The following is a 16391-nucleotide window of genomic DNA, read 5'->3' as shown; positions in this document are numbered from 1 at the left end:
CAGACACACACACACAAACACCAAGACCCACAGACAGACATGTGCTGGGGAGCCAAGAGTAGTCTACAGGCAGCTGTGGAGCATAATTAAAGTGAGAAAGAGAACACACACACACACAAACACAAAAGTGACAAGTGTTTCAGCATCTATAAATGTGGGTTACTATATATGCGGGTTACCTGAGTCCCCACAGGTGTAAGTTAGCAAGTCATTCTTGCCCCTTTCTCTCACTGTCAAACACACAAACCTGTCTGTCAAACACACACACACACACACACACACACACACACAGTCTCTAACAGGAGTATGTCCCTGTTGAGTCAACATCGTTGTCATTACACTCCAATTAAACTTATCACAGAGGTCAATGTTTGACGTGCAAACACACACATGCACGCACACCACGCACACCACATACACCCAGCAACAGACATCCCATGGTTGCATCTCAATACAAATCACACACACACTGTCTCCACATGTCATATATTCTGTCAACTCGTCATAATCAGACCAACAGGTTCTAGTCGACGGGCACAAACCCACCAATTATAATGGCTCATCTATCACTATTATTAGAGCCGATGAATCACAGGGAGCCATTTAGTACGCCACCGCTGGTACATTTTGTTTTTCTTCACCTCTTTTGATAGCAGCTGCCAGTACCTGCAGGAGCTTACACAATCGCACACGTCCGCCGTCTGACCTGTGTGCTTTCATGGTGTTCCAGCGCTCTTCTTGTGTTGAAGATGAGTACTTAATTACCATGTGGAGACTGCATGTAGTAACAAACACAAACAACAGCTACAACTACAAAAAAACCCAGATACAAAAAAAAAAAAAACAGATTGGGAAACTGATCCCAATGGTCTCCAATGGTCACTTTGGGTGCAGTAAGCCCTGTGTCCCACCCATTCCATTTCTTATAAATTGTAAAGATGCTGATGATAAGTTTTATGTTTGGTCCTGTTATCATAGTCATATAGTCTTAGATTGAGGAGCTCATAAACAGGACCGTAGATGTTAGTCCGGCGATTTGTGTGCCCATAGAAGGACTCTCAACACTGAGACATTACAAGCAAGACAGGGATCCCCTCAAGCCGTGTATTGTGGTGTCACGGCGAAGAGAACACACAGAACTGCAGTGTTTCCTTAGCCTGGTTAGCACCATTGAGATTGAGATTGAGATTGAGATTGAGATTGAGATTGAGATTGAGATTGAGATTGGGTCTGGACAAGGTTCATTCACCTCCCATTTCCAAGGGCGCCGATCAAAAAGATCTGGGGCCTCATTTATAAAACTCTGCGTAGATTCCATCCTAAAACTTTGCGTAAGCTTTACGGACGGTCGAAAGCATGCGTAGAAATGCACATCTTTTCCCTCATAGATTTTCTTTATAAATCTCTTTATAAATGTGCGTACGCACATTTCAGCCCCGTTCACGCAACTTTTTTGTGCTTAGCAGCCTTTATAAATGAGGCCCCTGGTCACCAACGGACACCAATCAAAATGGCCTCTGGACGCAACTGGATAGACCTAAAACTAATCAGGGCAACGAAGGAGTTGTATACATACAGTATGTCAGAGCAGGGCCCTTGAAATAGTCCAAACTTTCCCACAGCCTAAAGCTGTTTCATGCCTTATGCTTCTGCGTCGACCCCACGCAATGAGTACGCCGTTGCCTTGACGCAAACCTTTCGACGTTCTGCGTCACCTGGCGGTGGTCAGAAAAGTCATAGACTGCCACTCTGAAACATTATTTGTTTGGCCTTTTCGTGCTTATATTTTGTAAAAGTTGTTGAGAACACAGTACATTAAAATGTGTGGTCTGTGTCACCCCGACGCCAGGTTAGAATTTTTTGGAGGTGAGCGTCAAGCGACGGCAGAGGGCTCGGAGGACTCGCACGCTGCGCACACGCACGCACACACACACACACACACACACACACACACACACACACACACGCACACGCACACTTGCATAATAACTTTTCGGCATGCAGTAAGATGTGGTCGACATGGTCCCATAACTCTTACAATGACAGCATGTTTGACATGATCTCCTGCAAAGGCTCTCTGAAATCACACACACATTGAAACAGACCCTCTCCGTGTGTGTGAGAGAGTGTTGCATAAGCTGTTGTTGGTATGCAGTATGTCGTGACTTTTTAGGTACATTGTGTGTCGTGTTTTATTGCTCTCTTTGGTCTCTGACACGCCTCTTCATCTTACTGACACACTGACTGCTAAAGGCTGACACACTAAGAGAGCTATTGCTTAAGTGATGGGTTCACACACACAGACACACAAAACCAGATTCCAACACACAGAGAAACACATTTGTGAAAACACACACACACACACACACACACAAGAAGAACACTTTCATAACATCTTGATGCTGGCATGAGTTTATAACCTGCAACCTGTCATTTGTCTGCGTGTGTGTGTGTGTCTGTCGGTGTGTGATTAAGAAAAGAAGGCTAATGCTTGGGTTTGTTGGAACAGAGATTGAAAATGTCTGACCTGAGGCACAGGTTGTACTTGCTGTTAAGAGTTTCCGTGTGTGTGTGTGTGTGTGTGCGCCTATGTGTCTGCGCTTGTTATATCCCTCTTAAGTTCAAGGGACGTTCAACATTTTGCCGTCTCCATTAGCTGAAGAGAATTGTGGGTAACCTCAGAAATTTGTGTCAGATTCTCATTTGCGGCCAGTCATCCAAAGATGTATGATGCGTCCACATGAAACAGAGGTTATGAAACTTAATCAGCTTCTGGGCATGAATGAGATATGCAATGAGAGAGCATATTTTTGGAACCATCAAAGGTAGCCACAGTCAGTCTGTTTTTATGAAAAGAACACTGAGCTCACCAAGAAAACACTTTGTTTCTGTCATCTAGGAATTGAATAGGGATTAAAATGATTACACAACACAACACAGCACAGCACAGCACAGAACAGCACAGCACAGCACAGCACAGCACAGCACAGCACAGCAGCTCAGGTTTTAGCAGATGACCGCCCCAAAAATATGATTTTCTGCAACAAATCTAGCAGGAATTTGAGAACCATTTCTATTTTCAATCAGGTTATTCCCCTTAGGGCCTTTAACTCTAAATTAAGGAAGAGAAGAGACAAGGGGAACATGGATAAAGACAAGAGAGAGAGAGAGAGAGAAAGAGAGAGCGATAGGGATGCTGAGTCCACTCTTTTCAACTAAGGAGAAAACAAGGACCCCCCTTAAGACATATGGTCAGGTCATTTAGCTGTCGTACACCACCGTCTATCCATCTGGATGAGTCTAAGTGGCCTACAGTACGTGCACTCGTTCACAACTTAGTTTGGATGCAGTGACTGTGCAGGCTCGCTGGTACCACAATCTGTCTGTACTTATACCATGAAAGTAGAGTACTGTTGCGCTCAGATGATAGTCTTTTTTTAAAAACAAGTGCGTCAAACCAAAAGCTATCTATCTATCTATCTAAAAGATATATGCTTGCCATTGCATGGTATAAGTCCAAAAAAAGAGCAGGAAAAGTTTGCACTCTTATGCAGATTTATGTCTACAACTTTTTGCAGAGTGCGAACTTTTCCTGCTCTTTTTTGGACTTATACCATGCAATGGCAAGTCCACAATATCATGCACAGAATTATATTCACACACATAATATCTCACCATTGTTGCTACAACAGGGCTGTGTCTAGCACTAAGAAGACAAAACATTAGAGTCTGCAAACGCATTGCAGACTCAACAACACAAGAAAATATCAAACACACACGTGCAGTTCTGCAGAACATACACAAGACATTGCCCTCCTTTAGCAAGTGTGATGTGTGTGAGAGAGATAGATAAGAGATAGATACTGTAGATATAGAGATAGAGAGAGAAAGGGATGGCACATCAACAGTCATGAAGCTGGTTCATTCCCACCTTTCATCCACTTTCTATACCCTTCAGTAACCTTCTGATCAGATGTAGAACACAAGGGAGATCATGGCTCTACATTCTGTAACTCAAGTCCCGTTTGCAGAGAAGTATAGGCTTGATATGAGAAGCTGAGAAACAAAGGACTGGTTCAGCAGAGAGGGGTGGCACATAGGAAAATCCCTTTCATAGGAGAGAGGCCTTTAGCGATGCTGCCCCCCTCCACCCAAACCCTTCCCTCCAAACACACATCTAATGACTGCAGCTGCTTCAGCAGTTAAGGCTACTCTGTACTGTGTCTGCCTTCGCTAAGTGTATGAGTGTACTGGAGTGTGTGTGTATGTGTGTGTGTGTTGGAGGATCCCCCGCTTCAGCACATCTGGTTTTGATCTTCCGGCACTCTGGTTGTAGCCGGTATGCGAGACTGCCACCGGACCATCACAGGCTGGCCCTCCGTTTACCCCCGTCTACCTTTCTCTGCTCCAGTGCTCTGTTCCCCTCTCTCTCTACTACCCCCCCCCCCCCACCACCACCACCACCACCATCACCCACCTACTCCACCCTAGTGCACCAAAGCACAAGGTTGTTGGAGTTAATACACTTTCCAATCCGTTACTTAGTTCATGAGAGATAATTCAACCGTTAACTGTACTGAAACTTGACATATAAAAAACATACACACACTGCTCCTTTGTCCTCACACACACACACACACACACACACTTGCTGACTCAAAACACCCTTTAGCACACATATGGCAGGCAGAGCAATATAGGTGAGACACTTCTGAATAACAGTGCTGTGGCACCTCCTAGTGGACAAAATAGGTACAGGTAGAAAATGCAACAAGTGGGCCACACCTAGTCAAGAGGAACAGATGGAAGAGCGGAAACCTAAACATGGATCTAAAACACCTTCAGAGGAAAAAGCGCTGTCACACTCCTGTCCAAAGTGACATAACATACACGCAGCACACACAAGGCAATACATGGATATACAGCATTTTTATTTGGCTAAAGCCATCATAAATTAACATCAATAAATGAAATAAATTCATCATCATTTCAATGAGACATTTACAATTATAATACAATACATTATATGGACAAAATAATTGGGATGTCTGTTTCACACCCAAGTCTGTAGCTTCTGATTTAATCTGCACCGTCTATTTAAATCTCCATGCACTGCTTGTGGTGAAAAGATGTTGAATAGCACCCTTGATTGCACACTAACTTGGCTTTGTGTGTGTGTGTGTGTGTGTGTGTGTGTGTGTCATATCAGTTTAACACATTGATCTGACACACATGTAAGACCTCTGATCCCCACCACTGACGGCCATTCCACCTGCCCACCTGTAGCTGGGTCGGAATGTTCATAGTGCTCAGGCTCTCTCTGGCCTGGAATGCCAGATTCCAGATACACCCCCCACCCCCCTCACACACACACACACACACACACACACACACACACACACCTCCTTTCACACACACGTCACTCACCCCTTCCAAACCACCTCAGCCTCTGGTGTCCCACGCGCCAAGTTTGGAAAAGAATCGCACACGGAGCAAAGTAAAAACAACCCTGAGACATTCCTCTCATTCCTGCCACAATCCTATTATCCATCCCTCTGTTTCTTCACTTTTATGTTTCCATCCTTCCCTCCTCCTCCTCCTCCTCCTCGCTCTCCTCTAGGATCTCTCCATCCCGACTTGAGCACTCTAATAACAACACTCCCACTGATGGGAACAAAACCTTTTGATAAAGTCAATGACTGTGTGTGTGTGTGTGTGTGTGTGTGTGTGTGTGTGTGTGTGTTATAATGTGAGTGCATTCCCTTTCAAAAAGCATGGAAAAAATGATTTGAGCAGTTCCAGCTAAGAGAGGGGGTTATTCTTAACCACAAAGTTATTTTGGGTATCTCTCATCCACTGAAATAGCTACTGTTTTTCAGAGCTGAGGAGAGAGAGAAATAGAGGTTGAGAGAGAGGATGATATGCATCTCTTCTCATGCCCACTCCATTTCTGAAGGCAAAGAATAACAGTAGGCCTAAAATAACCACTGAAGTTTTTCCGCTTACTAGAGCAGCAGATACACAGCCTCTGCACTCATGTCTGGAGAACTTCACCAGGCATCTGTGTGTGTGTGTGTGTGTGTGTGTGTGTGTGTGTGTGTGTGTGTGTGTGTGATGATGACCTGTCCTATATCCTTGCTGTCATCCTAGCGATGTGTTGTGTCCAGGTTCTCCTGTTGTCATAGAGAGCCGGTTGCCGGTGTTGTTTGTGCTTAGTAACGACAGAATACTTCCTGTCAGCTGCCCGCATTTCTCTTTCTCACTCTCCACCTTTCCTTTGGTGTGTTTACCTCTTCATTTTATCATCCCTTCATCGCTACCAGTGAGAGCTCCTGAGATAACATTTTAAAGACTTCCTGTCATTTCATCAGTATGTGTTGGGGTGTGTATGATGCATGTGTGTGCACATTTATTTTTGTGTGCATGTGTGTGTGTAAAGGTATGTGTATGTGTGCGTGTAGAGGTGGGTATACAGTATGTGCATGCATGAACAGTGTGTGCATACATGCCTGTATGTATATGTGTGTGTGTGTGTGTGTGTTTGTGTGCATGTGTAGAGGCTTGTGCATGTGTGTGTGATCTATGAGGATCAGTGTATTGATTAAAACAGCATCAATGTGCAACTGACTGATAAACTCGAGCACTCAGTGAATGTTTAATGTTAAGGACTCTCTCTATGCAGATACATATGTGTGCTTTTCACGTAAACTCTCTGTGTGTGTGTGTGTATGTGTGTGTGTGTGTGTGTGTGTGTGTGTGTGTGGCCGCTATATGCATGCATAAAGCCAAAGGAGTCTGTGCAACAGCACGAGTCTCTACCCCACATGGGAACAGTGGCGTAAGTCAGTACAGTAAGTATCAGTACAAGTAAGTCAGACAAAAGCAAACGTTTTCTGTCTGCGTTCAGAAGTGTGAGCAGTTTATGTGCATGTGTGTGTGTCTGTGTGTGTGTGTGTGTGTGTGTGTGAGTGTGTGCATGTCTCAGTGTGCCTACAGGTCAACGAGCGAACTTACATGAGTTTGGTGTTGGAATCTGAGTGCGTGTCCTTTTGAGAATGTGACACTGATAAAAGCATGACAGCAAATGTGTCTGTGTTTTTCCCTGTATGTATGTTTTTATGTGTGTGTGTATGTGTGTGTGTGTGTCATTGGAAGGCGAGGTAGTTGATGAGACGGGGTGGGATGTCAAGTTGGGGCAGCACCTTCAGAGCCTTGGTACCCAAGATTCTCCTCACGCAGATCCTACACTGCTGCATCAGGGAAAGGGGAGCGCCTGAAACACACACACACACACACACACACACACACACACACACACACACAAATAATAAGATCAGAGAGAACAAAGTTGAGTCATCTGCTCATTACTGACACACACACACACACACACAGACACACACACACACACACACACACACACACACACACACACACACACACACACACACACACACACACACGACAAGACTTAGGACAATTCCAAACTTGCACATGAATCACATTGTATAACACTTTGGCAAACGGTGACATTCTGAGCAGGCTAATTTTACATTCAGGATTCTTCCATAAAAGGCTAACTCTCTGGCTTAACCCCCAAAACCATTCACACAAGTCCAAATACTGTATCAGGAGAAAACAGAGCTCTCTCTCTCTCTCTCTCTCTCTCTCTCTCTCTCTCTCTGTGTGTGTGTGTACACATATAGGTCAGGTTTGTTTTAGGCACTGAGCAAACAAGCACAATCCAAACTGTGAGAAGAAAATAATCAGAATAAGAGAAAAACATCTGCCTCTGACACTTTGTAGCTCGTTAAGTATGGATGAAGACCTTGAATGTAAAATAGTTTGCAGTAAAACAACATGAGACCAACATTCAACAGTAGCTCATGCCCTGAGACGGTGAATACGGTCTTCACACTGAGTGAATGATAAACATTTCATAACCAGCAGCAAAGCCTTTCCGTGCTGCCTGCACGATAATGTCAAGGGTTAAAAGATAACACAATCTATTTCCCGCTAATTATTCTTTAATGAAAATAAATCACATGACCATACTCATTTTTATTTGAATGTCCAAATGTATTTTGAACGCTGTCTGTAGGTGTAAATGAATAAACAGAGTGGCTTAAATCTGTAAAGTGCTCTGAAGGAAGGAGCAATGCAAATACAGTCCATTTAGCATTTAGAGTCAACACTTTAATGTGTTTTGCTACATCAAAGTCAATACTGACCTCTGGTGGTGACTATTACACAATGGCTAATGGCAAGAAGGAAAGATAACATTGGGCAGCTCACTGCAGTGATATTCTTATTTAGAAGTCTGACCATCATGAGAGGCTGGGTCTGTGTGTGTGTGTCTGTGTGTGTGTGTGTGTGTGTGTGTGTGTGTGTGTGTGTGTGTGTGTGCGTCTGTGTGTGTGTGTGTGTGTACACATGATCTCCACAGAGAGAGAGAGAGAGAAAGAGAGAAAGACAGAGAGAGAGAGTGAGAGTGTGTCTGTGTGTGTACTCACTCTCGTAGTGCAGCATGCAGCTGTGAGCGGCGGTGCCAGGCTTGGTGTAGTGGCTGGCGAGGTGGTTGTGTTTGTCACGGGCATACAAGTTCGCCCCAAACTGCACCAGCATCTCCAGCAGATCGACGTTGCCACGCCTGGCTGCGTGATGCAGTGCTGTGTCATGAAACCGTGCTGCGTTCACCTTAGCACCTAACGATCAAGCACACACACACACACACACACACACACACACACACACACACACACACACACACACACACACACACACACACACACACACAAAGGAGAAGACATCTGTTGAGCTGTCAAACGAACTTCTGTATTTGTATAAAACAGTCCACTGAATGTCCTGCACTAGGTCTCTCCATTGTGTTCGTACCAAAACCTTCTTGTCATGCAATTGCAAATATTCCCTGTTGGAATGTGTGACATGTCTAAAGTTTAACTCCAGGGGGTCCAGAAAAAACAACAACATGATGTGGATTTGTGTGTGTGTCTCACCTGCATTGAGTATAGCTTTGGCACAGTCAACGTGTGCGTTGGTACAAGCAACATGCAGGGGTGTGCCGTGGTACAAGTCAAAGGTCTCCAGACACGCGCCATTGGCTATCACCATCTTCACACACGCAGCATTGCCTGAGATCGCAAACACACACACACACACATTACACACAAGTTATTATGCTCCAGTTACATCTACGTCATCTTATGATCTTGATGAAAATCAAAAGATCCATGAGAGCTCGCTCGCAGACTTTCTGAGCTCTTTCCCAAGCCTACCTTACACTGACAGATTTTGACAAGATTTGGGAAAGACTCTTGAAAGATTGTAGTCTTTTAACTAATGCCCCTCATTCAAATTTTACTCAAAAGACTATAATCTTTCAAGAATCTTTCCCAAATCTTGTCAAAGTCTGTCAGTGTAAGGTAGGCTCAAGTTGGCATTTCTACAGATTTCACTTTAGGAAATTACCAACAATGCATTGTGTTGGGGATAAAGGTTTACCCACTGGGGAAAGCAGTAACAATGCACTCTTGTTTGGTGTTGTCAACGTCAGATTCGGTCCCATTCTTGTTACCATTTTGAGACCTAACAGCCTCTCAAACTCAAATCGCTCACCAGCTGATGTAATTTTAAGTCTTTGCAGGTTCAGGAACTCAAATCGCTCACCAGCTGATGTAACTTTAAGTCTTTGCAGGTTCAAGGCTTAGAGGAGGACGTTGAGATTCAGCTATACCAGAGATCATTTAGGGCGGAGCAAGATACTTCATGAGAAGCCACTTCCTGGAACCCGAATCACAAGAGGGAGGGGGGGCAAAATCCCCCTTTATGCAGAGCTGTTCCATTGAAGTCTATGGACATGACATGCATGACACACCCCCTTTATGCAGAGGAAGTGATCCCCGTTTTGCGCCCATAGATATGAACTACGACGACGTATCTTGCTCCGCCTTAAGGATCTTTGGCTATACTCACCGCTGATGCACGCCTCCATCAGAGGTGTGGTGGTGCGTGAGGTAAGGGCGGGGTTGACCTTTGCCCCCCGGTCAAGCAGCAGCTGTACACAGTCAGAGCTGCCTGCAGCACACGCCTCACACAAAGGTGTGCTGCCATCGGTGTTTCGTGCATCTACCTGCACACACACACACACACAGAGACATACATAAACTAACATGAAGCCAAATTGCCATGGCACGCCCGAGATCAATGCATATGACACCAAATAATAACACTTCACAGATATGCCTTTACAGCCGACTGCATCGAAGCCATGAGTCAGAAAGACAACACGCTAATCTTGTTGTCACAGAGTTACATCTATCATAGATAATTTATTCTAAACCTGGCCTACTTCACAGTCACACACACACACACACACACCTGAGCACCTGCATCCAGCAGGAGGCGCACACACTCCACTTGTCCCTGGAGGGCAGCTTCGTGCAGTGGTGTAATAGAGTCGACGGCCACAATATTGACGGACGCCCCGTTCTGAATGAGCCGCTGCAGGAGAGTCACCTCCCCGCCGGATGCCGCCTTGTGAACCTCGGTCCGCTCCGACCAGCATCCTGCGGGTTAAAAAGATAAGACCATTAAAACCAGATCAGGTCCTAGAGGGCGCCATCGCATCGCTCTTTTGCTATTGAGTTTGATAGGCATGCACGAGGAAGGAAGGTAATCTCATATTTAGCAAATTAGCTGAAGTAGGCCAAGGCTATAAGATTAGGCTATTTACGACAACGAATTAGCCTCATTCATCTTCTCAAATCGTTGTATTAAACTGCCCAAGAAGACGACCAAGGCAGAATATTTCTTATAAACTGTCCAAGAAGACTAGCCTACTGCCCTTCCTGCCAGTGATATGGATAGACACATAAGTGCTAAATGACAAGCCGAAGACAGGAGATCTACACAAACATGAGAACCGCTGTCCCTATGACATGAGATGAGAAAAACAGAAGGCGTGCTCGTGAATTTGAGTGTGCATTATGGCCTTCTGCGAATTCTTCTGGTTCCCATGCGAACGTATGACACTCACCGATATCACCGAAGAAGTACGGCCGGGGACTCTCAACCTCTAGCTGCATCGTCTCTGTCCTATCTCGCTGTTCTATCAGGGATAATTCTGTCCAAAATAGACGGATAGTAAACAACCCCCATATGTGTCGCGTGTTTACATCTGCGGCACGGAAGATCATGTGACCGCGCTTGTTTTGGACCGGTCGATGACGTACAGCCTAAAAGGAGTGATAGGAAATGTAGTTCACTGCTCTCTATTTTTCCAAAGGTCCACACCTATCTCCAAACATAGATGTAAAAGTCTCATAGACTGTGGGAAGGTAGTTCTACCTATTTGTCTTAGTTCCCTCTTTGAAGCATTTGTCTTCAGTCATAAACAATGTTTTTGCCTAAGATGTAGCCATCTCTGTTTCTACAAAGGCCTACCTTGAATTTCCCCTTGGGGATCAATAAAGTATCTATCTCTATCTATCTACAGAAAGGAATCAATGAGACATAAAACATACAACAGAACATTTATTTATTTACATTTACAAAAATACACCTGTGCATTTCTGCTCCTGTGTGTGTGTGTGTGTGTGTGTAATATCTTCTTTAGATGAAATGCTGCTTGTGTGGCAGTCATTCATAGCAGAGATATTTCAAAATGCGTGGACTCAAGTTGAGCTGGGGCAAGACTATCAGGGCTCCGGTGGCCAAAATACTCCTCACATGGATCCTACATATCTGCTGCAGAGATAGAGGGCAGTCTGAAACACACACACACACACACACACACACACACACACACACACACAAACAAACAAACAATGGTGAGCCAGCCAATATGTTCAAAACAATTTTAAAGTTACAGTCTTAAGTATTGAATGATGGAACAATTATTATGGAAGAACAACTCACATTGTGTTACATACATGGCAACTTTGCTAGTTTAAATACTAGATAAAAGTTCAAACTTAAACTCACTCTGGAAGTGGAGCAGAGTCAGGCGGGCTGGGGACTCTGGTGAAGTGTAGTCCAGGGGTTTCTTGTTCAGGTTGTCACTGGCGTTTATGTTGCCCCCAAACTCAACCAGCAACTCGATGAGGTCCACCGATCCAGAGTCAGCAGCGTGGTGCAACGCTGTATTGTGGAAGCTCCTGGCATTCACTTTAGCTCCTTAATTGTCAAATGGTAAATAGAATAGAACAATTATTTAGCAAGTCTCTCCTCCTCAGAGCACTGAAAGCGCTTGATAGTAGTCACATGGCTGATACTATCTGATCTGATACTATTTATAGTAGTGGTTCCTAACCTGGGGTCCGGGGACCCCACTAGAGGCTGACAGGGATTGCAGGGGGTCCGCACAGTGTTGCCTGGGCTGATGCTGTGAGGTTACCTTTGCGCACATTACATGTATAAAATCCCAATTAAACTCTATAATCCAAATGAAAACATATTTTTGTTCCACATTTAAAATCATGTAGCTATTTATTTCCTCTGACCTCTGTAGGGCTAGGCTAGGCATTGGTAAGTCATCCCCGGACCCCAATCATTGAATAAAACAATGTGTTGTGTGTGTATAGGGGTAGGAATTCAGGAAGGGGGCCCTCTCTTGCCTTGGACACAGACAAGGGGGCCTTCAAGGAAAACAGGCACAGATCAGGATTCACATGAGGTGCCTCTCATTCAGCGTTTATACGTCCTCCCTCGTTACTCGGGCCTCGATCCTCACTGATCTGCATAAAGAATGATGGGGCGGCAACAATGGGATAGTCTATCCCTTCCTCTATCTTTCTTTATGTAGATCAGTGAGGATCGAGGCCCGAGGAGCGAGGGAGGACGAGAGAGGCACCCATGGAGTCCCCGTTTCAGGGGAGACACAGTATAAGCCATTTGGTAGTTCACCTGCATTGAGCAGTTCACGCGCACACAGTGTGTGTCCCTTGGCACAGGCTAAATGGAGTGGTGTGCCAAAGTGGACGTCATAGGTCTCCAGCCGGGCTCCTTTGGAGATGAGCAACTTCACACACTCAACGTTTCCTATGACCACAAAGACAAATACAGACTTTGATGAGAACATTTACGCTCATGATTTAGGTGGATATGTGTGTGTGTGTGTGTGTGTGTGTGTGTGTGTGTGTGTGTGTTGTCTGCAACAAAGACACATAACGTAAATACTTTAATAACCACTTTGTGAGTGACATTGTGAGAATAATACAGTGATGATGGGTTGGAGGACACACTGACACACACACACACACCTCTACAGCAGGCCTCGTGTAGAGGTGTGGCAGTGAGGGCGGTGAGAGTTGGGTTGACTTTAGCTCCATACTCCAGCATCAACCTTACACACTCCACATTGCCTCCTGCACATGCATGACACAGGGCCGTGCTACCATGGATGTTCCTTATTTCAACCTGGACATACACATACACTAATGAGAATCTCACTTTTTCTTAGGTCATCACACTGTTCACAACCTGAATTGGAATGACATAAATAATACCTTCATCTGTATGGCATATGCCACTAATTGCGTTTTCGCTTCAAGATATCTTTGGCCATATTGTATGTAGTCGTGAAAAGTGATGGGGACCATCTCACCTCTGCGCCAGCCTGTAGCAGTAGACGCACGCACTGCGCATTCCCGTGCATGCACGCATCGTGAAGCGGTGTGATGTTATCCACGGTCAAGATATTGATATTGCTTCCACTGTCGATCAGCTGTTTCAGTTGCAACACACGACCCTGGGATGCCGCCTCGTGCATAATTGTGCGGTCTGCCCATACTCCTGTGTGAACATGCAGGGGTGGTATGTTTACATCGTCAGTTAAAACCACAGTTCGTCTGGTCAGATTATAGGTCACTCACAACATTTAGCTCAAATGGGCAAAGTGTAGCCTAAATACGTCCATTTTGTGTAGCCTACACAGACCTATTTTTCAACTCTGACTGAGCTGTGACAGCTGTAATGTAAAAAGTTGAAAAGCTATAGCCTGTTACTGTTAGGGCTGCCTATAGCCTAATGTTCACCAAACTCGGTTTACATGCATATTAGCCTACAGCCTTGCTTAAGACTATAGAAGAAATCACAAAAATACAATTTGTGCTCTATGGCGGAAGTAGCCTAAACAATGCTATAAATAGACTGTCAAAATATCAGCCGGCTGTCACCATAGACAGGCTGTCACTCGCGCCGCTTTTCAGTAGCTGTTGAGCCTGCTGAAATGTCGCCTTCACAAGTTCTGTGGTAGACCTGTTAGCGAACATTTGTCTCACTTGCTCACCGAGATCCATCATGATAGTTCTTCTGGCCACGGTTAAATCCATAGAACGTGATGTTTAACTCCGCAGACACACTGATAATAAATTATTAGTTCTTTACGAGAACCTGGAGAGTTAATATGGTGACGCCGAGATTGGACATCACGGATTGGACAGACTTCCAAGACATGCAATCCGGTGGATTTGTGGGAAATTGAGTTTGTAATCTGAAGCAAATTGGTGGCCTTTGTGAATCAAGTGTCTGCCACGGGTATCAGGGATGATGTTGTGGCAAAGTTACAATGACACTATGGTACAGTAGATAGGCCTACAGTAGGCCTACGTGCTCTGGGAATAATGTGAACTATCGTTCTTCCGACTGCGATCTGCCTGTTTGTAAACATAATTTAATCTGAAAGCCACTACCCTGAAAGAAAGAAAAAACAAAACAATGCAACTAATCTCAGCTGGTATTCTGTCTATAATAGAGTGGAATAGAAATATAAAAGTGATCCCAAACTTTTGACCAGTATGTTTTATGTCCATTTATGCAGCATTTACCATTTAACCTCCCTTACAAAAAACAACTGCAGTTATTCTAGGTTTCATCAGGTCCCTTTCCACCGGTGTATTGATCAAGCACCATGCAGTCTGCATTTATAATCTAGGTGCTTGATTTTATACACCTGTGAAAAGGGACAGGATTAAACCCATGCATAGGCTACTACTATGCAGTACAATGGATTTTTTGGTAAGGGCTATAATAATGATATCTGAGGTAGGCCTACACAGTAATTGGTGAGGTAGCCTAACCTAACACTGATTTTCACTGAACCAAATTATAACACTTTTTTGCCACCTTTTATCATTAGCTGAACTCAAAAATCTAAGACTTTCTCTATTTACACAAAAGGCCTATTTCTCTCATATATTGTTCACAAATCGGTCTAAATTTGTGTTAGTGAGCACTTCTCCTTTACCAAGATAATCCATTCAGCTCACAGGTGTGGTACATCAAGATGTTGAATTACTCAGCGTGATTATTATGTGCCTAGGCTGGCCACAATAAAAGGCCATTCAAAATGTACATGTACAGTTTCACCAGAGACGGTTTCTAAAACAACTATACAATCTTTGGTTTCACTGTATTGGGTGGGTCTGGCACAGTCTCTTCACACCTGTGTCTAGAGTAATGGTGCCTTCAAGTGCCATGGTAAGTATGGTAAATACCAAAAGCCAATGTGAAAAATGCACATGAATACCCTCTCATGTGGTATTTTCCACTGGGCAACTCGTAGAATATTTTGATGGACGAGTTGCCGATATGAGATAACCTTTGCCCTTTTCAAAATAGCAGAGCAACAGAAGAGTTGTGAATGATAGCATTATGCACTACTAAAACATTTTTGCTACTGTTAGCATATAGTTTTTGTAGCCTATACAATGTTGTGTCATTGACAATTGTAATATAATTAACATTATATAACACAATATAATTAACATTAACATTCAGTGTCAATTTTTAAAAAGCCATTATGGTTTGGTGTTACCTACCCAGAGCGATGCTAGCTAGCAGTAAATAGGAGTCTCCTAGTGATGAGTGGCAGGCAATTTACTCATTTCCTAACAGTACGACAACAAAAGCACTTGAACACAACACACTGGTAAATACCAGCTCACAATTGGAAAATATAATCTTTCCATAGCATGTGAATGCAGAATAATACATACATCAGTATTCATGGGTTTCATCAGGTCCCTTTCCACAGGTGTATAAAATCAAGCACCTTGATTATGAATGCAGACTGCATGGTTCTTGATTAACCCACCTGTGGAAAGGGACCTGATGAAACCCATAAATTGACTACTTAACACACATGAATGCTGATCTGTGATTGACTGATATGTGGCCAGGTTTCCGGCCGTGCTGACCGCAAAGCATGGGGTGGACAAAACTGAAATTCGCCTCCTGGGTGACCGCACACCACCACACCATGCCCTCACATTGCGTCACTGGGTGACGCAATGTGAGGGCAACATCATTACTAGGGTCAGGCGGCAGGTGCAGGAGAGCCACCTGGAGGACTACCACCAGAGGAGGGACCTGTA

General features: G+C 44.3%; 2 protein-coding genes across 3 annotated transcripts; both read right to left on the bottom strand.

Moving 5' to 3' along the window:
- Nucleotides 1-4914: 4914 nt before the first annotated feature.
- Nucleotides 4915-11189, bottom strand: LOC134071555 (ankyrin repeat and SOCS box protein 13-like). The gene is made up of 6 exons (XM_062528323.1): nucleotides 11054-11189; nucleotides 10396-10583; nucleotides 9991-10147; nucleotides 9015-9149; nucleotides 8511-8702; nucleotides 4915-7273 (listed from the first exon to the last, which is right to left on the bottom strand). Exons 1-6 carry the CDS (start codon nucleotides 11100-11102, stop codon nucleotides 7146-7148), a joined length of 849 nt encoding a protein of 282 aa, XP_062384307.1. The 5' UTR covers nucleotides 11103-11189; the 3' UTR covers nucleotides 4915-7145.
- A 348-nt stretch (nucleotides 11190-11537) lies between these two features.
- Nucleotides 11538-14436, bottom strand: asb13a.1 (ankyrin repeat and SOCS box containing 13a, tandem duplicate 1). 2 transcript variants are annotated; one of them, XM_062527914.1, is made up of 6 exons: nucleotides 14306-14436; nucleotides 13622-13809; nucleotides 13278-13434; nucleotides 12922-13056; nucleotides 12001-12192; nucleotides 11538-11783 (listed from the first exon to the last, which is right to left on the bottom strand). In XM_062527914.1, the coding sequence occupies exons 1-6, from the start codon at nucleotides 14346-14348 to the stop codon at nucleotides 11656-11658; spliced, it is 843 nt and encodes a 280-aa protein (XP_062383898.1). In that variant the 5' UTR covers nucleotides 14349-14436; the 3' UTR covers nucleotides 11538-11655. The 2 variants fall into 2 exon arrangements, with proteins under 2 accessions (XP_062383898.1, XP_062383899.1); XM_062527915.1 differs by lacking the exon at nucleotides 14306-14436 and adding an exon at nucleotides 13954-14173.
- Nucleotides 14437-16391: the final 1955 nt, after the last annotated feature.

This window comes from Sardina pilchardus, chromosome 23, assembly GCF_963854185.1.
Source record: "Sardina pilchardus chromosome 23, fSarPil1.1, whole genome shotgun sequence".
Lineage (NCBI taxonomy): Eukaryota > Metazoa > Chordata > Actinopteri > Clupeiformes > Clupeidae > Sardina > Sardina pilchardus.
This window is presented reverse-complemented; position numbering and strand designations above follow the sequence as displayed.

Bases quoted from the DNA above. Each gene is read 5' to 3' on its own strand.
- LOC134071555 (XM_062528323.1), bottom strand. From the start codon at position 11,102: ATGCAGCTAGAGGTTGAGAGTCCCCGGCCGTACTTCTTCGGTGATATC. The intron at 10,148-10,395 runs GTGTGTGTGTGT...GTGTGTGTGCAG, and splicing joins TGCTGGATGCAGGTGCTCAG to GTAGATGCACGAAACACCGA. The intron at 9,150-9,990 runs GTGAGTATAGCC...TTGCGATCTCAG, and splicing joins GATGGAGGCGTGCATCAGCG to GCAATGCTGCGTGTGTGAAG.
- asb13a.1 (XM_062527914.1), bottom strand. From the start codon at position 14,348: ATGGATTTAACCGTGGCCAGAAGAACTATCATGATGGATCTCG. The intron at 13,435-13,621 runs GTGAGATGGTCC...GTGTATGTCCAG, and splicing joins TGCTACAGGCTGGCGCAGAG to GTTGAAATAAGGAACATCCA. The intron at 13,057-13,277 runs GTGTGTGTGTGT...TTGTGGTCATAG, and splicing joins ACACGAGGCCTGCTGTAGAG to GAAACGTTGAGTGTGTGAAG.